This window comes from Euleptes europaea, chromosome 7 (assembly GCF_029931775.1).
Source record: "Euleptes europaea isolate rEulEur1 chromosome 7, rEulEur1.hap1, whole genome shotgun sequence".
NCBI lineage: Eukaryota > Metazoa > Chordata > Lepidosauria > Squamata > Sphaerodactylidae > Euleptes > Euleptes europaea.
The window spans coordinates 15,481,840-15,507,988 of NC_079318.1; the positions used below are offsets into that span (position 1 = coordinate 15,481,840).

Below are 26,149 nucleotides of genomic sequence, written 5' to 3' on the forward strand. Positions count from 1 at the left end.
ATGCCAGGAGCCACTCTGGGCCCAGCCACTGCAGCAGATACCAGAAGACACTACGAGCTCAGAGCAGCACCCAGGAACCGCTGCCACCACGGGCAGGCTCCAAGGTGAACGGTTGAGCCTGGTGTTGTGCTGGCTCAACAATGGGGGGAGATGGGATTGCCCCCCTGCACGTTTTGTGGGAAGCCCCTTGTTTTATCTATAGTGTAAACCGCTTTGTGCTCCATAATGGAGAAAGACAGCTAACAAATGTTTTAAATAAATTAAATGAATTAATTAATTAACTATGTAACGATGGTTACCATTATCATAGCCAACCAGGCAACCAGAGTTCCTGCTTATAATCAGAAACCACAGTTCAGTTTAAAAAACTGTTAATTTTACCTACCTACCATTTATCGCACTTATTATTTATTGTTTACTATTTATCACACTTATTATTGATTTATATCCTGCCCTTTCTCCAAGCAGTTCAGGGCTGCAGAGATGGGTATTAGTCAATTCTGTATCATCACAACAATCCTCTGAGGTAGGCAAGGCTGAAATATTTATTTATTTTTATTTAGGAAATTTAAATGCTGCCTCTCCAGAGATCTACTTGATGCGACACAGTGACCCTTCAAGATAGAGCAGAAGTCTAGATCATAAGCATTTGTGATGGCCTCCATACCTTTGGCCAACATTCACTATAGTCATCTGTATCCAATTCTTTCTCGTCTGCAGACTGCTCAATGTCCTGTTGCCGCCAAGTTTTAAATGCTGCTCCCAAAAGACCATGAACGAAAAGGACATCGGCTTTAATGGGCTGACTGAGGGTGAAGAGAAGTTATAAAAGAGAAAAATACATATTATAAAATATATAATATCAAAATACTGGCTGCTTAGTTTAAATCTTTACGTGAAATCCACCCCACTCCCCATATTTTGGTCCACTGACCCCTTAGGGATGCTAGGTTACAGTGCTGCAGTGACAGAAGAAAGCATCATGGGCAGAAGTCCTATTACAGTCTAGAAAGACCTAGCAAGCACTTCTTACTCTACCTAGCATTCCAATCTCTCTACCTCACACTTCATTGCGTAAAGTTCCTCCTGGTCTTGTGTGTGTATGTAAAGTGCCGTCAAGTCACAGCCAACTTATGGCGACCCCTTTTGGGGTTTTCATGGCAAGAGACTAACAGAGGTGGTTTGCCAGTGCCTTTCTCTGCACAGCAACCCTGGTATTCCTTGGTGGTCTCCCATCCAAATACTAACCTCCTGGTCTTAAGCACTATGAAATCTCCTTCCCTTCTTGCCTCAATGCCCTGTCTCCACAGTCCTTTTCTCTCATGTCGCCTATCCTTCGGGTTTCTCCTTTTTAGCCTATGCAGCACTCTACCTTCAGTCTCCTAGTCTCTGGCCATCCATTAATGTCCCTACATCGCAGAGGTCTTTCCAGTCCTCATACTGCTTCTGTGTGAGATTTTTAATTCCATCCATACTGACAACTTTCTCTTCCTTGATAGAAACTGGACAACAAACTGTTTAATTCTCTGAGCCACAGCCAACCTGCGTCACAGGCTTCAATACCACTAACACACCACCATTCAGCTGGTAATAAGACCCACAACAAAATGTTACAAATTATATCTTGGCGTCTTCTCATGTTTCTTTAAATTTTTTGAAACTGCATTATGTGATCTGTATTCTGCAGTGGACTGAGAGTAAGTTTTTAATTTAAAAAACAATTAGGATATTTAATTTTTAATTTTTCTTACAGGCATATGATTTGTGATACATGCAGAAACACTAATCCTATGCTATGTGTACGTATTTAAAAATCCTGTAAGCTTTCTGTTGACATTTACAGGAAAAAACAAATGTTTACATAAACGTTTTTCTGTTAGTTGATTGTATTTATAAATGAAATTTTAGAATATTTGTTAGTTGTGCCTCTGTTTGCAAGTACTGCCTTTTGTATATCGTTATAGTACAATCTTTGGTTTTGCATATAATCGTAAATGTTTCCAATTTTTCAAAAATGATTTTCTGTGTATGCATGTACATTTAAAAATGTTTGTCCCTAATCTTGTGTTACTTGTAACAATTTGTAATTGGTGTTTCCTATTAAAGTGTTTCTTTGAATATCACATTCGAGATTTATATTCCTTGTTCATTTCTAAAATATCCACAAATTCAAGTGTTGCAGACTTGAAGCTTTAAATTCAAAAGATGTAGCTTTGGTCATTCCAACATACCATTCTACGTGTGTAAACTGGCAGTCCAATCCTAAACAGAGACATATCCTTCCTAATCCATTGAGATCAATGCATTTAGATGGTGTAACTTTGTTTAGGAGGGCATAATGGTTCTTACAAGTATAATGCTACATTTATATGTCTTTTAACTATATCTATAATTGTAAGACCAGCAAAGGCTGGTCTTATAGGAAATTGTTGTCTTTGCAGTTCAAATGGAAATAGTCCACTGGCTGCTATTAAATATATTATTTATGGTAATACTGAATGTCTTATTGCTTCTCCTGTTATCTTGACATCTAAATTGTTACTAAACATGCTCAGAAGTTGTAGGTAGGTACCATTCGTTAATCCATGTTTTAAAATTTAACTTCCTCAGCAGAATTACAATAGCTTCTTTTTGAGTGTTAGTTTACATAGAGGCATCCCACTATTTTCTAAGGCGTTTAGAAATTGTGAGATACTCCATAATTTCTCCTATAGTGAAAGCTCATATCCTGCCAGAAATATTGTTAAGTCTTTAAGGTGCTACTGGACTCTTGCTCTTTCCTATACTGTATGGTTTTGCTTTCTCTATGTAATCACAGTGGTCATTTTCGGAACATGGATAACAGACATTAAATACGGAAGAATAGAGTCTCCTTTGAAAGTAGTTCCATAGACCACTGTTATAATGTCAGATGTTAAACCCTGTTCTAGAATTCTAATAGCAGAGTTTGATATAGATCTTATGTCTTAGTATAGTTCCTTTTTCCTCTTGCAGGACATATTGTGCAAATGTAGCCTCTGACTGTGCTGTCATGCTATTGTTAATTTGCGTGTTTGGACAAGCAAGCTTTAGTTCAATCAAATATTTATTACTGAATAGCTTGATGAGTAGGGTACAACTGGTAAAATCTGTCAAAAGCCTTCTAATAGGATTACTTTTCCATATGTGTTTGAATTAAACGCTTTAGTGGTCCATGTTTTAAGCATCAGGGTATTTGCTGATACAAGAGATGACTCATCCCACAGAATGAATTATGTTAATTATATTTGCAATAAAATGGAAAGCAGACGATTGTCCACCATGGACGACCGGGAAACTAAACTAGCAGAGTAAGCAATAATGGTGAAACTAACAAGTTATGGGAATAGCAGACCAGCCACAGAATTTCAAGATAAATGGAAAGTATATTATTCATACTATTTTTATAAAATAGAGAGTACTTTTTCTAATGTAGCTTGCGGTTTCATGAACAGACCAATATATATTTTTGCTTCCTGATCTACTACATCTTGTTGTAGAAAATTTGCATATTCTGGGATGTGTAATCCTGTTTTTTTGTTTTTGTTAATCCGTGTGTTTTTAAAATGTTATTTAAAGACCAAAATTATAACTTTCTTGATGAGGATGTTTTCTGAGAAAATTTTCACAATTGTTGTCCATGTTCTTTGCCCATAGTTGACTTGTAATGCTTCATTACTGAAATACACAGGTGTATACAAACATGCATCGGGCAGCCCTTTCCTGGGGGAGGGTTGGGTGGCGGTCAGAAGAGGCGCAGCCAAAGAGGATTTGCTGTTGCCAAAGAGGATTCCCAGCCACCATGGACAAGAAAAACCTGCTTTTAAATTTTAAAAAATAGAACGACAAAAAAGCCCCAAAGCCTTTAGCAGGGCTACACCATCCAAAAAGGTGGCATAGCCACGTCGGTACGGGAGGGGGCATTCCCGGGGTGAAAGGAGCTAGGAAGCTGCATAAAGACAGACTCCGCCCCAGACTCCGGTGGAGGATGCACTGGCAGGGGAGGTTTGGACAGCTCCGTGGCACCCAGGCGCCAGCGGAAATACCCACCATGCCAGCGTAAGTGCCCATTAACACAGGATAAATGGGCAATTATGCAGGCATGGGGTCACGTAAGCTCCTAAGCCGATTTGGCCCCACCCTTAGGAAGGTGCCCTTAGTTGTAAAAGCATCTGAATGTTACTGCTTCTTTAGTGGCCTTTTCACACTCTGTGTTCTGCCAAATGTATTCTTCTTTTAATTTTAATTTTTAAAGAAAAAAGTATTGTAACTTACAATAATAAAGCATACACCTAAAAACCACATACAATATTAGAAAAATAAAAAAGTAAAAAAATTACTATACATAATACTAAATATCTCATGGAAACCATCTTATTTACACACATGGCAAAACTAATGTTACATTCCCTTCAGGCTTCACTTTTTCAAGTCTTCATCTCTGAATAAATAAAGTTTGTATAAAAATCTTCTTTCCCATAAATGTTTGTGACATATTATAATTTTGTCCATAAGCATAATGGGCCAGCATTTTTCTCAGCTATCAAATACAGATAATCGTTTCTGTGTCCAATATTTTGCCAATAAAATTTTTGCAGCTACTGTAAGATTTCCTAATAAATATCTATGGGTCTTTCTTCCTGATTCTTGTACTTGTCCAAATAAAATCAACACTGGGTCACAAGATACTTTGTACTTCAGAATCTCACAATACGTCACAGAAGTCATTCCAGGTTTGTTTGTCTTTGCCTATATTTTCAAAACAACACCAACGAAGATAAGCACCAGCATTTGTCATTTGAGATATTCTAATTGGTGTATAATACCATCTATGTAGAAGAATCAATAAATTTCCCCTAATTTCAACATTTACTGGTTCCCCAGGTTTGCAGATATCTCTCATCTGTTCCTGGGTGCCCCCCTTGCATAATTTTTAAATCTACTCTGGTGGGAGCCAGTGTGGTGTAGTGGTTAAGAGCGGTGGACATTATAACTGTGGTCTATGGCGGACTCTAATCTGGAGAACCGGGTTTGATTCCCTACTCCTACACATGAAGCCTGCTGGGTGACCTTGGGCTAGTCACAGTTCTCTCTCCAAACTCAGCCCACACCAACCTTACTAGGTGTCAGTTGTGGGGAGGGAAAGGGAAGGAGATTGTAAAGTGGGATATTGAAACCAACTCTTCTTCTTCTGGGTGGGATATATTCAGAATTAGTTATCTCGGCTTTCTGCAAACTATGCAAAACTGAATTATTCAAGAAGGCTTTCTATGCAGATAATAGGATAGAACTGTACAAAATGATTCACAAAGTTACTTGGATAAATTATTAGGGATTGTGCTATACTACTGTGTATAGTTTCTGTATATTGGATCCTACTATGCAGTTCTGCATCATTCAATGCTTTGCTTCAGTTCTGTTTTTTAAATTTCTGGTTGGTTCTACAACCCAAATCCTATTTCATTGTTTATTGAATGTCCCATCCTGTTGATTTTACTGACTCACTTTGTGTCATCCACCTCAATCCACCTTGAGTCCCAGTGAGAAAGGTAGATTATAAATAATGTAATGTAAACAAACAAACAATCAAATAAATCAATTGGTCATAATCCTCTAGTCTGGAGGCCTTTAATCAAGTATGACATTAAAGACACTGCATTCCACATATATGCTTCTATTTATACTCCTGCCCTCTCCACCAGCAGTAACTATTTGCCACAGAAGCCAGAATAAAAGGTCTAGTCACAAGCTACTCAATTCAAAAGGATTTAAACGCACAGCTAAGATTTTAATCCCATTAAACTAAATTTAGTCACTCTTAAACTTTCGCCGGATTTCAGCCAGTGACTAAACTGACAGATTGTAGTGGTTGACTCCAGAATAAGCAATATGTTTACATCCCCATGTGTAGGGGAACAGCCCTGTACAATGGAGTGAGCGATCAATGGAGCAATAGGACAGCTGCTCAGCAACTTTCACTACATATAAGACAACTCCCATAAGATATCTTTCACATATGCAGGACTACCACTTGATTTCTCAACAACTGACTAGCAGATATACGTGTGACCCGACTCCTTTGGAGGGACGTGAGAGCAAATCAAAGGTCAATCCATGATGGTGGATCTGTGACTGTTAATTCATGCACACAAGTCCTCAAATAATGGCACGAGGGTGCCTGACAGGCCAACCTGGGAGGCTCAAATAATGGCAGGAGGGTGCCTGACAGGCCAACCTGGGAGAAAGGGATCAACAGGGAAACTGACAGGTGTGATGGAAGCCTGCCTTACCTACAGAACAAAAAGGGTTGTGAGGCTCTGTTGTGTCGCCCCCTGGTGGTTGGACGTGACAGAGGCAATTAGCACCCTATCTGGCAGTTCTTGCCTGCGAGGCCTCAGAAATGGAGCAAGGGGACTTCACCACAGTCATCTACTACTCCTAGCTCTGGGATGTTATGGCCGAAGCCTCTCACATCCTTTGCATCCTCTCCTCCCCGGCCTGCTGCTGGCACCCTAATTCGTAGGGTGTCCAATTACCTCAAGCCTGCCCACCAGTTGCCAGTCCCCCCTCCCCACAGCATTTCCAGGACCCTGAGTGGTGTAGCCCATGGCAATCCCACCTGTGCCCTTGTCCCATTGGACCTGATGACTGTCAAGCAGGTCTGGGGCGGGGCAATCTGCCTGGGGCTCAGCGTTTGCCATGTTGCAGCCTCTGCCCTCTCTATGGCGTGGAATGCTACAGGGCTGTCCATCTCGGCACGCCAAATGGCCGCCGCTGTCTCACTTGGCACTGTGGCTTCCTGCTGTTTCGCTGTGCCTGCTCTCCCATCTGCAAACCTTTCCCCGCCGGCCATTCGCACCGCTCCTCCAGGCTGAGCTCCCATCTGGCTGTGGGGTTCTCAGGCGGGCGCGGGGAGCCTGCGTGCGCCTCCTCTGGCTTGCCTTTCCCTTGGGAGGGTGAGCTGGGGCCCACCAGAGCCCGGGTGTTCCTGTCGGCTTCTGGGGTCCCAAAAGGAGTCAGAGCAGTCCCAGAGTACAGTGGCGCGCCACGGGAGAGTCCTGGGTGCTCTGACTTGGGACAAAGGTTAACCCAGACTCTGGAGCAGGGGAAAGCTAACAAGTAGCCAGGCACTGAGGCCGGCAAGGAGTCTCAGTGTAAAGGTGGGAAGAAGAGCCCCGCCCTCTGGGAGGATTGGGTATCATGGGAGAGGGCAAACTTAACCCACGGGTGGAGCTGCGAGAGGTGTGCTGTGAAGCAGAGTGAAAGGCCAAGGAGAGGAAACCTAGCAGGACGTTATGTCTGGGCTGAAAGAGCCTCTCTGTAACCTGACATAGTCTGTGAATTAAAGAGAGCTACTAATGCCCCTGTGGCCTCTGTCTGGTTATTACACCAAGAACAAATGTAAGAGCAGGGACAAATGTTCATCACGCCAGCTTCTTATGGCCCTCACTGTTCACAATGGAAATCAGCCCTGAGAGCAGGCTGCCACAGGGAAAAAAGGCAATTAGAATACGTACAAACCTACTCTGATTGCTGACTTAGAAGGAAAGATATGAGTCTCCTTCCTTACCTGCTTCGATACTGTGGATGTAGAAGATACACTCCATCTGGATACTTCTCATGTACTGTTTCCCTGTCTATGTTGGCCAAGGCTCTTGCTGCATGCGAGGAATCCATGATACGCTGAGATTTCATGACTTCAGCTAGTACTGAAACCCAACCTAGGGTTAAAATCAAATTAAGGACATTACATGAAATAAAATACACATTGTCTTGTAAAAGAAAATGTGCTACTGTACAGCACGAGAGGAATATGGCACACAACGCTTTATGAAGAATCTTCTACTGCAGTTCTAAGTGGATGAGTCACAGCTCTTTAGTATCTTGGTTTGCAAAAGTCAGCAAGCCCGGAGTCTGCTAACAGGGTTGATGTCCTGAGTGAACACATGTCCGGCCATGCTCAACTTGTGAGCTTTCCATGGCACGCATGGATGAGTTGATGGTCTCAGGAGGAACAGTTAGACTTGCTAATTAAATTGTGGAACTCCCTGCCCCAGGATGTGGTGATGGCTGCCAACTTGGAAGGCTTTAAGAGGGGAGTGGACATGTTTATGGAGGAGAGGGGTATTCATGACTACTAGTAAAAATGGATGCTAGTCACGATGCACACTTATTCTCTCCAGGATCAGAGGAGATCATCTATTCTATTAGGTGTATTGGAACACAGGCAAGATAATGCTGCTGCAGTTGTCTTGTTTGTGGGCACCTGTTGGCAATTGTGTGAACAGACTGCTGGACTAAATGGACCTTGGTTTGATCCAGCATGGCCTTTCTTATGTTCTTAGGGAAAGATATGGGGACAAGCCAAGTCTTTCCAAAAGAGACGGGGGGCGGGGGTTGGAGTCAGTGCAAAATTTCAACTTACAATAGAGAGCAAGAAGAAAAGTAAGAAAAAGATTGCACTAAGTCAAACCTATTGTATCCCTGCTTGCATTTTCACTTGCACTAGACCTTGTGCAACCAATTTCTGGGCACCATAATGTATCGGGATGAATGTGTTAGGTGTTGACAAGATCTTGCACAAGCAGAACTGAGAGAACTCTGTTTGCACATCACCGGACCCAAGCCAGGCTCGATGTGAACCACATTGGAATCCAACTGCCCAAATGGGCAAGTGATTCTATCTTCTCTCAGCTTGCAAAGAGAACTGTGATTTCTCACATGAGTTTTGGGTGACATTTGGACCTTGCTCGACTACATTTTTTCCAAATAAGATGACACTCCATAAATTGTTTCTTCTTCCCAGAATGCAAGTGTGTAATCGTACAACTACAGCAATCAAAATGTGAGCCTGCCAGCTTCCAGCATCAAAGGCTGTCATGACACGGTCTTAAGAAAATTTCTTTTTTCCCTCCTTATTTTTTTAACTTTTGTAACATCTGCCCAATGAAGGGTTCTACAGAACTTGAAAGCCGGCACAATGTTTTGTGTCAGTTGGGTGGACCTCAGGAGGGTGATCTGGTTCCTTTCTAAAGGTTCTGGTCACAATCTGAGGTTACAATAACTTGAAATCCTCCAAGCAAAAACTAGTACCTGCCAGGGACTGGTTAATCCAAGCTTTTTCCCAAGACGCTATTTTTCAGTGTGCGGGGAGAGTATTTTGTTTTTGGTAAAGCAATAGTCCAACAAACAACCACTAGCCACAAACTGAAGTGGTACATTTCAGGGGGAAAAAACTTTTACCTCGAGTTAACAGTATAATCTGGCCCAGTCAGTTAGCAGTGAAAGGACTACCTGCCTCCAACTGGTAAACTGTACTTATCAATACTAATTTCTATGCATTAAAATGTATTAACAATCCTAACTACTATTTCTTTTCAGTCACCTATTTACTCTTGGACTATTTGGTGTAATATCTTAGTTCTTCTCCGACGGGCAATTTTGCATTTTAGCTTATTGACCAATGTGTTGACTAAAAGCCTTGAGTGTGTGATTAAAAACACCACAACATGAATTGAAAAAAATCCCAAGATTTTCTATTTTATATAATTATTCCCCCAATTTTATCTATAGCAGAAGCTAATAAGCTTTCCTATTACCTGCACGAAATACAGATGAGTGAAGTCGTTCATCTAGTGCCATGTTTCCAATTATGTGAATTATGCTCCTTTGTATTTTTGCGGAATCTTTACGAAGCTGGTATAGTTTTTGTAGCAGTTGAAGCCCACCATGTGATTCAATTTTATCACAATGAGTAGGAATCTATAATTATACAAAAAGCACAGGAAATGTATAATGTGACAACATTCAAACTGATGAAAATCTACTGCAAAATTACTGAAAACACAAAAGTGCAACTTTTTCACCACTACTAGCCTCTGTGGAAAGAAAACACATTCTGCCATATTCAAATTCTTAAGTGGTGAAAACGTAACATCCATTTCCACATCCACCTTTCTGCTGCTTGTAATGTCAAGTATAAATATAGCTATATCTATACTGTATGTACGTGCCATGCACCAGATGAAGCCCTACGTGGCTTGGGACCAGGGTATCTGAACGACCATCTTTCTCCCATATGTTCCTGCCAGGTAATTATTATCACGGGGAGATGCCCTCCTGCCTGCCCCACCAATGGTTTCTGTGGAATGGAAATTTATTTGCACAAGTTTAGAGCTCCAGTTATCTGTTGTTACCTTGGAATGTTGCTCTAAGGCTTGTAAACAAAAGAGTTCTACTGTGTCGGCAGGGGCAGCACTGAGACTTTCGAAGTAAGGCAGGCCGTTTCCACCAAAACACCATAAGCCCCCCTAGAAATAAATGATTCAGAAATGAATTTCAAAACACAACATTTTAAAAAAATTTAAAAGGTCAAAAGTCAGACTTAACTGGTACCATCCTGGCAACTCTGATGGGGCAAAAAGGAGATGACTCAAACCGATGAGTTGCTCCTTCCTATTTCTGGAAGTCAGCACTAAGTAGCAAAATGACTTCTTTCCACCAGATGAAAAGAGCAGAATCACAGCAGCAGCTGGTGTGGGGCCTTCTTATTCTTACCAGGAAACATGTCAACAGCAACCATCAGGCTTGCAAAGGATTTAATTTCTGTTATGACCAAAGGTTATCTATGGTATAACCAAGTTATTGATCAAGATTGTAGCTTATGGAGAAGGGGAGGTTGCCTAATCTATGCCTGAAGGAAATGTATAGACCAGGGGTGTCGAGCTCAATTGTTACGAGGGCCAGATATGACATAAATGTCATTTGGTCGGGCCAGGCCATGCCTTGCCAGCCCAGATTGAGGGGGGTGGGGTGGCTGCCTTGGCTGGCCCACGGGCCTTATGGTTGACACCCTGGCTAGTGCAGATACATAAATCCACACACATGTAGGTTTTTTTCAGTGGATTTTTATTGGTGAGCCAAGGATTCTGGAAACTAAACATCCTTTAAAAATAGGTTAGCCATCTGGAAATTCCAAGAAGATTCCATGGCAAAATGATTTTCAAAAATGTCTCTTTTTAAAATTTCAAACCACAGCCTTGCTGGGCAAATCATCTTTTAAATTCAAGACTTCTGAACTTCCAAAAAAAGTTTTGCTCGCTCTGGCTTCAGATGATGGAATTGGCTGTAAAAGCTGGCCAGTATAACAACATTCCATTTGATGAAAGGTTTAGCCCTCTGAAATATCAAAGATCTCTATCATGACAGGCTTTTCTGCCCTCTCAGGGAGGCATGGTTGTGATCATTCCTCGCAAATGTGATTCATTGGCCTTTGCAGTCCAAATGGTTTTATCTGCTATTGGATACAGACAAATGTGTAACATATAAAGTTGTGCCATATGAGGCTTGTGCCACTAGCGATTGTTCTCAGTGGGCTCAGAATTATGTGCTGAGCTGCTCAGGTAGTGAGTTGATAAGAATAATTCACAGATCATCAATCTGTTTTTATAACAATTTTATATTGCAAAGCAGTAATGCTATGTGCTATAAATTGAACTGACTGATTAAGGGCGCCCCTGCTCTCAATAAATCAATTAAGCAATCTTTAATTTAGAGTCATTTGACCACATCAAAATAACATCAGATCACCATAAAACAATATTAATTGCTCAACAAATCCATAGATAAAAATTATCGACACGCTCCCAATAAAATCCCATTTCTGAAATGGACCATATTCTAACTTTTAAAAGGCTTATCTAATAGCATTTACTATTTATGGCTTACATCTTTCCGTGCCTTATATATAGCGGCACAAAGTTCAGCCGCACATCTCGACATTAATGGGTTATTATCTTCCAAAAGTCGTTGAGTACGAATTTCATCAGACAAACCCATATTGTTTTAAAAAATTTCCTGGATATTCCTGACGCCCCTGCTCTCAAAATTACCTCACAACAAGACATTAAAATACTCAACATAGGTATGTTTTTTTTTTAAAAAAATTCTATTAAAAAAAAATCACTAGCTTTTATATTTCATTATTTATTTCGAGACACAAGAAGAATTTGTGTATGATAGAAAATGGTTGCTCGGGGGAACATGAGCCCAAGGAGCGTGTGCACCTGGATCTAAGCAAATATCTGACCAGGAATGAAATCTGCAAACCAACATCGCTCTTGCAGAATGCAGAAGCCATAAAAATTAGAAACTTACCAGAAAGCAGGAAAGGCTTTTTTAATGCTTCCTCAGGTTACTTGGAGAAGAGGGCTCAGGATAAAAAGTTTTTATTAAACATTTTGGCTTCTGCCTTAATTAGTAATTCAGAGCTTATGTGCCATATTATGAATACCATTTCATTTCTAACAATCCACTGAGATTTCAGAACACACCTTTTGTGCAGCAATGGTCTGACTGCTTTCTCTTAAAGCCAAAGATGTGAAATACTGTACACATTGGTCAAAATCTGTCTGAGGTAAAGCTGCCAACAGCACTCGAAGCTCCTCTTCCAAACAACACTTCTGCAACAAAAAGAAGAGCTCGTTTTTATACCATGCTTTTTCTCTACTTTTTAAGGAGAATCAAACCAGCTTACAATCACAATCCTTTCCCCTCCCCACAACAGATACCTTATGAGGTAGCTGAGGCTGACACAGTTTGGAGAGAACTGTGACTAGCCCAAGGACACCCAGCAGGCTTCATGTGGAGGAGTGGGGTAACAAACCCAGTTCACCAGATTAGAGTCCGCCGCTCATGCGGAGTGGGGATTCAAACCTGGTTCTCCAGATTAGTCCACCACTCTAAACCACTACACCACAAGAACACTTCTGTCAACATATCATGCAATAATAGAGAGCACAAAATTATGGAGAAAAACGGAATGACGTGAAACAATAGATGGTACATTGCTGGGAACGATGGACATCAAAAGGCAAGGCTTTAGTGGTGCTTTCCTGATGTGAACTGGATAGCTGTCATTCATGACACTAGTCTTGGACAGCAGTGCCCTCTGGGTGACGTAGTTCTTGCCTAGCTTCTATCACAATTCTATGAAGATGGGTAAAGTGGGCATCTTAATAACTGTAAATTACAGCCAATACACCTCTGAACTGGGCCTTGTGATATGTGGATGGACATTTCTCCAGATTTTCCTGTCTGCTAGCCTAAGGATTTGCCACGTCCCCCCTTGGAACTCTCAGATAGCCTCTGCCCCTCCTTCCCATGAAAAAAAAATCAGCCTGCAACTTCCTTAGTATTATTGGATCCAAAGTAACCCATATGCTCAACCTAGAAGATTAGTCTGTTATATATAGCGATGCTGCGAAAGGTTGAATATGACAGTTAATAATCTGAATTTCCCCAGGCTGCAATACTCATTTTTATTACTAAGCAAGCTCAGTTGTCCTGAAAGTATTGCGCTATTCGCAGCTAAAAATAAAATGGACTTCAGGCTTCTGTGCCACTTCTGCACCCATGCAGTTGACGTTTATCAGACCAGGCAGCAGAGGCCAACCGCTACTGTTGCCGTTAATTACTTTAGCCCTTACTCAGGTCTTTTTTAAATGCGATACTGAAAGGACCAAAGAACTTACCCATATGACACTGCTTATAATCAATAGTTTAAACTGGGTCCTCAGTCACTATGTGTGCAATATTAGCATAGTAGAATTAGGTAACCTTGGTAGGGGGGCTGCATGGTTGAACAATATCTTGAGGTCCCACAGAATGCTTTCATATTTATGGTGAGGCAATGTTGCTCAGGACTTTATGGCCACCTTTACAACTCTTGCCCTATCACAGATTGTACTGGTCCCAAAACAAGAAAAAGATCACCTTATATCTAATAGTGAAGTGTGGCCCTATTTGCGGATACTTAAGTCTGTGGATCAGGCTCATTTGCACAGAAGGAAAATTTTCCTACATACTTGGGGAAAACCCCAGGTTTGCAGAAAAATCTGGAAACTGGGGGGGAATGGAGGTGGAGCATAAATCCCCCCAAATAGAGGAGCATTGTCTGTACATTCCAGACAATGCTTCTCTGTTGGAGTAGCAGCTGGGGTCACGAGGGCTGGGAGGGGAAAGCTGCTTCTGCCATTTACGTGGAAAGGCTGGGGTGGGGGGGAACCACCTCCATTGTCATCACAAGTAGGGTCAGGTGGGCTGGGGGGAAGCTGCCACCACTGAGGTGGCAAGACTGGGGTCGGGTTGGATTGGGGGGAGCCACCTCCGTCACTGCTGCAGCTGGATTGGGAGGGCTGGGGGGCCACCACCACTGCTGAGGCAGTCAGGATGGACTGGTTGGGATGGGAGGGAGCAGCTCCAATGTCACTGCAGCTGGGGTTGGGAGGACTGGAGGGGAGCTGCTGCTGTTTAGGCGACGAGGCTGGGGTCAGGTGGGATGGGGGAGTCATCTCCCACAATTCCTGTGGGTCCCGTTATATACTAAATTTGCTTTGCTCAACTGCACAAGTTTCTGGTGACCTGGTTGAAGTGGATGGAATAGTCTTTGCCATGAACTGATCACCATGGACTGATTATTACCTACTGAAGACATAGGTGGTTCTTGTGCTCCCCTTCTGCAGGGGTGGTTGAGAGGTTAAAATGGTCTGCCCTTGAAGATTTGTGAATTCAGTTGGTTAATGGTGTGCCTCAAGATTCCATTTCTTATTAATGTTGTTCAATATTTATAATAACCCTTTAAGTAAGATCATCTGAAGATTTAGGGTTGCGTGCCATTAATATGCACAATAACTCAACATTCAAATGGGGCTATCTCCATCTTGAATCACTGCTTAATTGCAATGGTCAGGTGGACGAGCAGAACACAATTAAATCCACCGAGCACAAATGTGACAGTGGTTAGAAAAGCAGATATACCATCCTGACTATGCTCCAACCTCAGAATACTGATGAATTTCATGGTTTTGTACATTCCTGACCTCAACTGTACTTCGCACTCCTTGACTACACACCCTATTCATCTCAGACTTCATCTTGTTCTTGCTCACAGATCTGAGTCCTGATCACAGACAGCTCAAGGACTAAATAAAGACCATCTACAATTCAGCCCCATGGCGCAGAGTGTTAAGCTGCAGTACTGCATTCCAAAGCTCTGCTCACAACCTGAGTTCAATCCCGAGGGAAGTCGGTTTCAGGTAGCCGGCTCAAGGTTGACTCAGCCTTCCATCCTTCCGAGGTCGGTGAAATGAGTACCCAGCTTGCTGGGGGTAAAGGGAAGATGACTGGGAAGGCACTGGCAAACCACCCCGCAAACAAAGTCTGCCTTGGAAACATCGGGATGTGACGTCACCCCATGGGTCAGGAATGACCCGGTGCTTGCACAGGGGAACTTTACCTTTACCTTTTTACAATTCAGCACTGGAGAAATGTCATACAAACAGATTTCAATATGATGCCTGTGCACATGGATGAAAATACCAGATGGCTATTATATCGAGGTAGCTATCATATGTCAACTCTTGGGCATTAGTGCTCTAATACCTGTTATGAAAAGAAGGTGTTGGCCAAAGGGAGCCTGTGTCAGGTTCTTAACTGAATACAAGATCCAGTCAGGCTCTTGACATGAGTTTAGGCCAAGTTCTGGCCACAAGTCAAGTCCTTGGTTCCCAGGGTTTTGAAGCTCCTGTGTATACTTTCGTTTGTGCCGATTCCCACAGATGCGGCATGTTTTGTCTCCACTCATGAGAACCACTTACCTCGCTGTTGCCTAGCAATGTTTATCTTATTCTCCTGTACTAGTGTTTTTAAGCAAGTAACCTCTTTGGGGCCTCTACTGCTAACCTTGCCTGCCTGCGTGCAGTTAGTTCTTTTAATTTGCCTTTTAGTTCCTAATAAAGTTTTACTGCTTCAGATCTACCTGTCTGGATGAGTATGCTTGAGGGACGCTAGAGGCAGACGCCTGAGACTGACAGTCTGGATTTCATTGTACTTACATCTTTTGACTTTGGTAAAGGAGGGGGTGGCAGGAAAAACCGCAGGTCAACATCTTTACTGCGTGCTAAGCCAATTGCAGTTCTCTGATCACTAGCTTGGGCAGCTGCCCTATACTGATAATCTGTAAAAAAATAGAGTAGGAATCTTTGACAATTTTAGTGTCTTGGCTTTGTAAGTCAGTCAGTCACACACACTCTCTCTATATATACACACTCTCTCTATATATACTGTATATATAATATATATACATAACATAATATATATATATTTAATATAAAAATACATACATGTGTGTGTGTGTGTGTGCATGTACACGCATGCAAATAAATTGAACAGAAATTGAAAAAAATAAAAGCCCAATCCCAAAGGGGAGGGGCTGTGGCTCAGTGGTGGAGCATCTGCTTGGCATGCAGAAGGTCCCAGGTTCAATCCCTGGCATCTCCAGTTAAAGGGACTAGGCAAGTAGATGATGTTAAAGACCTCTGCCTGAAACTCTGGAGAGCCGCTGCCAGTCTGAGTAGACAATACTGATTTTGATGGACCAAGGGTCTGATTCAGCATAAGGCAGCTTTATATGTTTACGTATACAATCCACTGGGAATCTCTTCTACACATACCCCACCAAAATGAATTTGCTCCTGAGCTGCGCAGAGGGACTGCACAGGAGAACATACTGAAAGATTGTACTGCCACTCCACTTCAGCAGAGGGTTTTTTCCATAATAGTACATGTGAGTTAGTGATCGAAGCTAACACACAGTAACTGCCCTGAGACTATACATTACCTCGCCAGAAATGATTGGAGGCTAAGTCATGCACAGCTTGCACTCGAACCATTTTGTCTTCTGCCTGGCTTCTTTTGAGAAGGAGCCACAAGGCACTCTCATACTCTTCGGCATCAAATGGACTGACAGAATCTTTATTTTAAAACAAACAAGCATAATTTTCAAATTATTATAGTGCTTTATTACATTCTAACTTCTTAGCAGAAGCTGAGCACTTCCACAACAACATTTTAAATCATGCATGCACGCATGCTTAAGGGTGATGGCATTCTTACATAAGTGGTGTCACACAGATACAAACTGAAAGAACATCAAAGCTGAAGAAACCACTGGCAGGGATCCTGTTCAGCATGGGACTCCTGAACAGAGGAGGACCCCCCCCCTTCGTCCCCACGACACACGGGGCTCCAAGTACCCCAGGACCTCCAGAGAGAAGCCCATGCCCACTGTACAACAGCATACTCCAGTTAGGGATCTGGTGAGGGTGATGACTCAGGAATCCCTGGATCTGCCTCCAGATCCCTTCAAGTTTTTCCCCAGACCCCAGGAACAAAGAAGGCAGCAGGCCCAAGCAGAAGCCTGGACTAGGAGGAGGACGTGCCCAGTAGCCCCTCCTGCAAACCAGTCCTACTTGGGAAGACTGTACTCTGTCTTGGCAAAAGGAAGCGCAGAGCTGTCAATTCTCTATAAAACTCCTTAGCTGGGATCTAACCTCTACTAGTTCAACACTCTGTATAGCCAGCTTGTACACCAGTCTGGATGGCTCCCTGCTGAGGGAACTGCACCTATCCAGGTCTTTGCCTGCTTCCTTGATCATCAATCTGGCTCTTATTTCTGAATCTGTGGATAGATTCAGCTCTAAGCAGCCTGCCAGTCAACTTGTTACCCTCTTTGCTTATGTAACCATGCTGCCTTGGAGAAAAACAGGATATTAGGATCCAGAGCTAGTTTTTAAACTATAGATCTACAACATCTTTGATTACAAAGGCTATTTAGGCATAGTCAAACTATTAGACAATGTATTTAGTGTTGAGTGAATGATGCAAACAAAGCACGCCACAGATACTAACCAAAGTAGTAAAAGAATGCCTTTGCCATCTCGTATGTGAATTTGTCAAGACATCACAATAAATATTACTACAAACAAAGTGCTAGGTTGGATGGATCCCTGTTCCAACCCAGCATGGAACATTTATTCTTATTGAAAATGCTAAATAAAACCTACCTTGAAATGGCCATCGGAAAATTTTGGCATTTGTTTCTAGTATTTTCCTTGCTGCTCTGTGAAGTTCCTTTCTCACTTGATACGTAATCCCTATAAAAACACATTTAGTCTCAGTCATATTATGCATGCTTGTTTCTTTTTACTACACAGAGACTACCACGTATTGTGTACCCTTTTTTGTGCTGCAAGCCAAACCCTCCCCATATACTTAGTCTCTGGGCTCTGACAGTGGCAATGCCTGCCAATCAGCAACAGCACATTACTGACAACAGTCGGATGGCCTGTAGGCCAAGTAGTAACCAGTTCCAGGTGTGCTGGATGTTTGGTGGGGGGCTTGACTTCTTGCCCTGGTTTATGGGGGGTGAGGGGAAGAAACCATCAGCAGAGCATTTCTGATGGTTATACCTATCAGCCCCAGTGAATAAAACTTCATGCTAGAACAGTGCTTTAAAAGAACACAGGTAACATCTTGACTCGTGGAATACATTTCTCTAGTAATCTATACTATGACCAATTCCTAAAGATAAAACTCACATGTTATTTTTCTCATATTTTTTTATCATTCTTGTTTTCCAAGCTGTTCTTTCCAATTAAAGGTATAATGCAAGATGTAATCTTACCCTGATACTCATTTGGATCCAAAGAAGATGTTTGCAAATAAATGTAGGACTTCAATTTTTCTTGCTGTACCACTTGCGTATCAAAAGAGAGCAACCTCTTTAAAGTCAGAAGTTCATATGTAGCAAAGACACAACTCCTTTAAAAAGGAAGATATTAGTACAAATGTTAATACACAAATATAAAGAAGAAAAATAAGAACAAGACTTGGTTTTTATATGTCGACTTTCTCTACCAATTAAGAAAGAATCAAAGTGGCTTACATTCACCTTCCCTTCCCCTCCCCACAACAGACACCCTGTGAGGTAGGAGAGGCTGAGAGAGCTCTGAGAGACCTGTGACTTGCCCAAGGTCACCCAGCTGTCTTCGTGTGTAGGAGTGGGGAATAAAATCCAGTTCACCAGATTAGCCTCCATCACTCATGTGGAGGAACAGAGAATCAAACCCGGTTCTCCAGATTAGACTCCACCGCTCCAAACCACCGCTCTTAACCACTACACCACGCTGGCTCTCCAGAAGTAAAAAGTTGGACCCAATTTTGTATATAGTTCTCCGACAGTTAAATATATTTTCAGTACATTACAGTACAGTACAATCCTAAGCATACTGCCCACTCAGCCCACAGGCAATCCTAAACAGAGTTACCCCCTCCTCAACCCATGACATTAGAAGGATGTAAGTCTGTTTAGGATTGCACTGTGATTCTCACGAGCACTTTGAATGCTCAATAACAACACTGTTTTGGTTCTTGTACCATGTTCCATATGCAGGAAACACTTTAGTGGTCTGAAACAGATAGGTATTCAACAAATGAATATCCAAAACCATCCATTGGTTTACCATTTCAAACAGCATTTCAAACAATAAAATGCAGACTATTAGAGGTTGGATTGCAAAATCTCAATAGTGCTGCTAACAGGACTTGCTCCCCATTAGGTTTAGGGATTCCTTTTAATATATATGAGCCTACATCGTATTTGTACCATCTTTACGACCTTCAGCAACACAGAGCTTTTTCCTTGGCCAGATTTCATGTCATGCTATCTGCGACTTTGGAAGGAAGATTTCGGAAAATCCCCCTTTCAGAGACACTTTGCCCCTGTGGTAATAACTGCATTGAATCAATTGTACATGTCTTATTCCACTGTAGATTTTATGCAGAAATTTGCAGCAAATATTTAGGCCCTGTTTTGACAAAGAAGTCAAATTCCCCTGATTTTCTTAATGCTCTTTTTGTATTGAATAATCACTCTCCTGTTACATTGGAGAAAGTGGCACAATTTCTGAGACTTGCTGTGAATGTTTGCCAGCAAGTTAATTAGAGGGCTTTTACTAATTCTAGCATCTTTTTATCTATGTTCTAACCTTGTCAGAAATGCTCAACTGCAACAATTCTATGTTACTATGTAGACACCCCATGTTTCGATTTTATGCCAATAAAGGAGATTGTATTGTATTGTTGTTGAATATCCAAAATGCAGCTGGATTTTCCCCATTGGCAGCTACAGCCCAGTCTGTGCTTTTGGTTCTGGGCCTTCCACAAAAGGACCAGGCTGGTGTCCTTGATCTCCTGAATCACAGCTTTGGCCAACACTGAATGAAGCTAACATTTAGACATTCAATAACTTTAGAGAACTTCCTCTTTGAAGAAATCAAATTAAATATGAAATATATTTCTAAATTATTTAATTTCTTTAACTAATCACTGGATGCGAAAATATACATAAATCCGCTTGCCAGACATGTATGCCACAAATGTGAAATCATGGTGTTTAGAATTTAATAAATGCAACTGTAAATCTTTCTTTCCAAATATCTTACTGAGTTAACTCGGGAATAAGTATTGTTCAAGTCAACAGGATTTACTTAGGGATACAGATTAAGGGCTTTGTGCCACATCAACCACACTGGGAATAAAAGAGTTAACCTGAAGAAAGTACTTAGCAGCCTGCTGTTAACTAAGGGCAATACAGTGAGCAAAGCCTTTATGGCCTAGACTGGGCAAGCACTTCACCACAGACAGTGGCATGGCATTGGTTTGAATGCAAAGCAAAAAGGCACTCAATCTGGCCAAAGCAAGGCAAAATGGAATTAGGGCATGGAGGCTTCCGCCAGTATTAAAGATGTAACTGCATAATTATGCGTGGCCAGGCACATGCTGAAGAGAGAGGTGACCAAGTAAGCCATATCCTAAAGATGCCCCAGAATCCAGATTCTCATCATGGGAGCATTACTCCTTCAAAACGTGTGAATACCGTATATACTCGCGTATAAGCTGAGTTTTTCAGCCCAAAAAAAGGGCTGAAAAAGCCGAACTCGACTTATACGCGGGTCAATACGGTAGGCGAGGGGAGGGGGGAGGAGGAAGGAGGGAGGAGGGAGGAGGGAGGGGGGAACTTACCTCCATCACCGCCGCCGCCGGGCCCAGCCGCCTTTCTCTGGCCGGGAGGGGCCTGCCTGCGCAGGCAGGAGGCCGCCGCCGGCCGCGCCGCCGCCGGCCACGTGCCTGGCCGCCTTCCTCCGGCCGGGAGGGGCCTCCTGCCAGCCCAGGAAGGCCGCGCCGCCGCCGCCGCCGATTCGCCGCCTCTTCAGGTAAGTAGGGGGTTCAGGGGCTCTTCCCCCTCCCCCCCTTGGATGGCACTGGGGTCGGAGTGGGTTGGGGTGGGTTGGGGTGGGTTGGGAGGGCCCGGAGGCCGGCGGGAGGGCGACCTGGGGCAGGGGCCCTGCGCTCTAAAATGGCGGCCGCCATTTTAGAGCGCAGCATTGCCGGTAAAGGGAATTTCTTATTGACCTTCGGCTTATACGCGGGTCAATAAGAAATTCCCTTTTCTGGCCTCAAATTTGGGGGGTCGGCTTATACTCGGGTCGGCTTATACCCGAGTATATACGGTAAGAAGTTCAGTCACAGAGTGAATTTTGTCACTGCAAAGGAAGAGTACGTGGCAGAGTTCTTCAGTGTCCCGATTGCTGAGAGCAAACGTTTCCCTGAGTTAAAACTGGAGGAGCATTTAACCCTTATACCCAAAAAGGTTTATTCTTAGAGAGTAAAGAAGTGAGAATACACTGCCCTCAATAGAGCCCGCATTTCTTAATGAACCACTGTTCTAAGCATTCCTTCCTGACTGAAATGAGAAAAGCCCACAGCAACAATTCATACAGAGACACAACAGGCAACTTCTGCTGAAGGCCAGACATTCTGTTGTATGACCCAGTCTGATTCACACATGACGAAGAGATAAAAAAGAATTATGTGCCTCCAAAGGAGGGCAACTGGAAGAATGCAAGGCCAGAGCAGTGAACATAAGAAAAGCCCTGCTGGATCAGACCAAGGCCCATCAAGTCCAGCAGTCTGTTCACACAGTGGCCAACCAGGTGCCTCTATGAAGCCACACACAAGGCAACTGCAGCAGCACCATCCTGCCTGTGTAGAACCACACCCAATATAATAGGCATGCTCCTCTGATACTAGAGTGAATAGGTATGCATCGTGACTAGTATCCATTCTAACTAACAGCCATGAATACCCCTCTCCTCCAGGAACATGTCCACTCCCCTGTTAAAGCCTTCCAAGTTGGCAGCCATCACCACATCCTGGGGCAGGGAGTTCCACAATTTAACTATGCGTTGTGTGAAGAAATACTTCCTTTTATCAGTTTTGAATCTCTCACCCTCCAGCTTCAGCAGATAACCCCGCGTTCTATTATGGGAGAGGGAGAAAAGCTTCTCCCTGTCCGCTCTCTCCACACCGCGCATAATTTTATAGACCTCTATCATGTCTCCCCTTAGCTGCCTTCTTTCCAAGCTAAACAGCCCTAAGCGTTTCAACCGCTCCTCATAGGGCAGTGCTCTAGCAAACAGTGCGCTCAGCAAACACACAGCCAATGCCACTCCTGAGAATGAGTTCTTTATAATCACAGAAGTCATTTATTTATTAGGGCATCATGCTCACAGTTCTCTCACAGCCCACTAGTGCGCCTTGACACAGAGTTTTGGAATTACCAACATATAGTCCCCAGTTTAAATTCAAAAATGTGGAAGACTAAATCCATAGCCAGCAATGAAGACACAGGAGAACAAGCTGCCAAAGCCCCTCTCATTGCCCTCTTCCTGCTCCCAAAGCTGAGCATCTGGGCCTTTGGAAACAGCATTAGTTGCATTTGGCCACCAAACATAGAGGCAAAGAGATAGTTGCAAGAATGGAAGCATTTCTATAACAGCACACGCCACATTACACCAATGCAGCATCACTGTGTTAAGCTTGGGTGGGCAACACACAGCCCGCACACTCTTCAAATGACCTACTTTGATTTTCCTCTAGATGTCAGTTTTTAGATGTGTGATGCTGGAAAGGCAAAAAAAATAGCTAAAGAGTTAAGAACAAATCAGAGAGCCAAAAAGAAGGGGGAAAAGTAGATGCTTGCAGATTTAGGGGAGGGGCTGTGGCTCAGTGGTAGAGCATCTGCTTGGCATGCAGAAGGTCCCAGGTTCAATCCCAGCATCTCCAGTGACCAGGCAAGTAGGTGATGTGAAAAACCTCAGCCTGAGACCCCGGAGAGCCGCTGCCGGTCTGAGTAGACAATACTGACTTTGATGGACCGAGGGTCTGATTCAGTATGAGGCAGCTTCATATATTCATATATATGTTCATATGAGCTGTGTTTTAAATGTTTATGGTTTCTAAAGCAATGGCCACATTTTTGAAGGAGTGACTCCACTGTCTCACATTAGAAGAGCCAATTTCCAAAGAATGTAGAATTAAATGCAATATTCAATGCAGTATCTCAGACGTATAAAGTAATATTTTTACTCAATTTATGTCTAGAGTGGCCTTTGGTGCTGGGTAAATTGCCCACCCCTGTTCTACATACAGAGAGAGACTCAAATGCTCTCAATGACACTTGAAATATTAACACCTGCCACATTTCCAGTATATTCCTAAACAGAGTTACACCCTTCTAAGCTGACAGAAGTCAGTGGGCTTAGAGGGTTGGAACTCTGCTTAGGAATATGCTACAAAAAGCTCTTTGGCAGTATTCTTTATTTTAAAAAATCACCGAACTTCACTTAATTCTATAAACTAAATTGATATTTTATAGGTAAGACTTACCCTAAAATAAGTGAGCCAGTTACCTTTGCAATTTTTCCTTAAAAATGAAAAACTCAGTGTTATATAAATTGCATTTACAAAATGGCAGGTTTTAATATACAAAAGCATAACAGTACTTCATTACATCAGAAATAATGGTTTCAAAAAGAAACAGTACAGATGTTAAGGTTGTAAACTTATCCATGCTTAGATGTGGGGTTAAATTCCATTAAACCATACCAAACTTATATCTGACTACATACCTTCAAATCACGACATACAGCTACAATCTCATGCGCACTTAATTGGAAATAAAGAACCCATTGAATCAGTGGAACCTATTTCCAAATAAACGTGCATAGGATTGGGCTGCAGATGGCAGAAGTTAATTTATGTTTTCTGTACATATAGGCTCCTTCCACCACCATCCTTTCAAGTTTCAAATTACTAATTATGGCTACCCTATCTCCCAGTTTTAAAAAGAGTTTCATCACTGTAAGCCATGTTCACTTGAATGGCATTACTCAACATTGTTGTTCCAGGTGTCCATGGTTCAATGGTATGTGATAGGATGGCGGGCTTGTCCGTCACTTTTAGTTTTTTTCAGCAGAGAACAATATGTAATGCCTTTGGTGTTTTAAAAGTACTGGTTAGTCCAGCATTCATAAATGATGGTTTGTGAATCACCAGATGATTATGTAATACACATAAACAAATCACAAGGTTGCTAGAAGAAGACAGACAGTTATTAAGACCAATTAAGCACTTCAACACAGAATCATAAAGTTGGAAGGGACCACCAGGGTCATCAAGTCCAATGCTTCTTAAACTGCGGGTCATGACCCCCTATGAGGTAGCATAACTGAATGTGGGGGGTCACAAAAAATTTGGCAACAGTATAAATTTCTTTATGATTTATTATCAGTAAATGTTTGATTTGTATACCTATTTTATATACCTATATACCCGGGGTCACGTAAAAATTTCTTGGGCAAAAAGGGGTCACAAGCGGAAAAAGTTTAAGAAGCCCTGATCTAGTCCAACGCCCTGCACAATGCAGGAAATTCACAACTACCTTCCCCCCACCCACCCCCAGTGATCCCTACTCCGTGCCCAGAAGATTGGGGGGGGGGGACTCTCCAGGATCCCTGAACAATCTGGGCTGAAGGAACAATCCCTGAACAATCCCTGAACAATCTGGCCTGCTTCCTGACCCCAAAGTGGGGATCAGTATTACCCTGAGTATTACCTCCCTATCATGATCTGCATATACAATGAAAAACAATAATTGAATGTGCTCAATATGTCAACTATGTATTGCCTTTCAAAATTTGAAAAAAAGCAAGTTAAAGCAATACGTTCCTCCATTAAAGGAACATTTCATTGCAACCTCATAAAATGCTCCATTACTGCTGTGTAACAGTGGTGCATTAAGGTGTGTCTCTGTTTCTAACACCCAAACTGCTTGGCCTGTGACTTGCTGGGATACCACCCTTAGAGCATGGAAGTTGATTATAACCCCTCTGATGTATTGCGTGGGAGGTTTTGCAATATTCCATATTCAGATAATCTTTGTCCTTGTGGCCAAGGTAAAACTGATACTTTAACTCATAAAATTTTGGAATGCTCCTTTTTTACTGTTTTTAGGAATCGCTGGATTTTACCTGTTTTATCATATTTATCACTTAATAATTTTCAAAGAGATGTTATTCTTTATCTGATGCTAGACAGTGATCCGAATATAACTTTATTGATTGTTAAATTCCTGTCTATAATATTTTCCTTCAGAAACTAATTTAGTACTCTTCTAGTCATTTCTCAAAATCTATTGATCAGAGGAGCTCTGAAAAGGAAAAGAAAGGAATCTCAAACCTTTGCAATCCCTAAGAATCTGAAGACTGGGCATATACTTGTCAACCCTATAGAATGGGGACAAATCCAGAAATGGCACCCTTTATGCGGGTTTTATTGATCTTAAGGGAGCTTTTGATACCATCCCGAGGGAGAGGCTATGGTTGAAACTATCACATTCTACTATGGATAGGAGAATGGGGACAAAAAGGCCTCTAAACAAATATTACTTGGGCTATATTATTTATTATGCAACATTTCTACATCAGCTAATGGGGCACTTGCTAATGAGCCCTCCACAAAACAACTCATGAAAATAATAAATAAATAATGTATTATCCTTAGGCCAGAAATCATAGAAGTACACTTACTGATATCTTTCCACGATTTGTCTGTTTTAGCGGCTGACCGAAAAGTTCCTATCTTTCTACAGCAAATCCCACAGTAAGCAGCCAATGACATTCTGCAGAGGTATAAAACAATTATTAATAGCATAATTTATAAACAGCTTTCCCTTTCATGCCAATCCCATATACCAGCTGTTCAGGATTGCTCCAGACAGTGCAGGAATAGTACAGATTCAATTTCTCTGCAGTAGAACAGCTAGATTTGAGTACCGTAGCACCTTAGAGACCAACAAGATTTTCAGGGTATAAGCTTTTGTGATTCAAAG

The 26,149-nt window shown here is 42.2% G+C and overlaps 1 protein-coding gene across 1 annotated transcript in view; it reads right to left on the minus strand.

Moving 5' to 3' along the window:
* SERAC1 (serine active site containing 1) overlaps positions 1-25,941 on the minus strand; it is a 37,756-nt gene extending 11,815 nt beyond the window's left edge. Inside the window, exons 1-11 of the mRNA XM_056853604.1 lie at positions 25,848-25,941; positions 23,647-23,683; positions 18,542-18,678; positions 17,922-18,011; positions 16,697-16,828; positions 15,912-16,033; positions 12,351-12,479; positions 10,215-10,328; positions 9,618-9,780; positions 7,589-7,739; positions 668-806 (exon numbers count right to left, since the gene is read on the minus strand). Coding sequence (XP_056709582.1) covers positions 668-806; positions 7,589-7,739; positions 9,618-9,780; positions 10,215-10,328; positions 12,351-12,479; positions 15,912-16,033; positions 16,697-16,828; positions 17,922-18,011; positions 18,542-18,678; positions 23,647-23,683; positions 25,848-25,938 — 1,305 coding nt within the window. The 5' untranslated portion in view covers positions 25,939-25,941. The remainder of the gene's footprint in view (positions 1-667; positions 807-7,588; positions 7,740-9,617; positions 9,781-10,214; positions 10,329-12,350; positions 12,480-15,911; positions 16,034-16,696; positions 16,829-17,921; positions 18,012-18,541; positions 18,679-23,646; positions 23,684-25,847) is intronic.
* Positions 25,942-26,149: the final 208 nt, after the last annotated feature.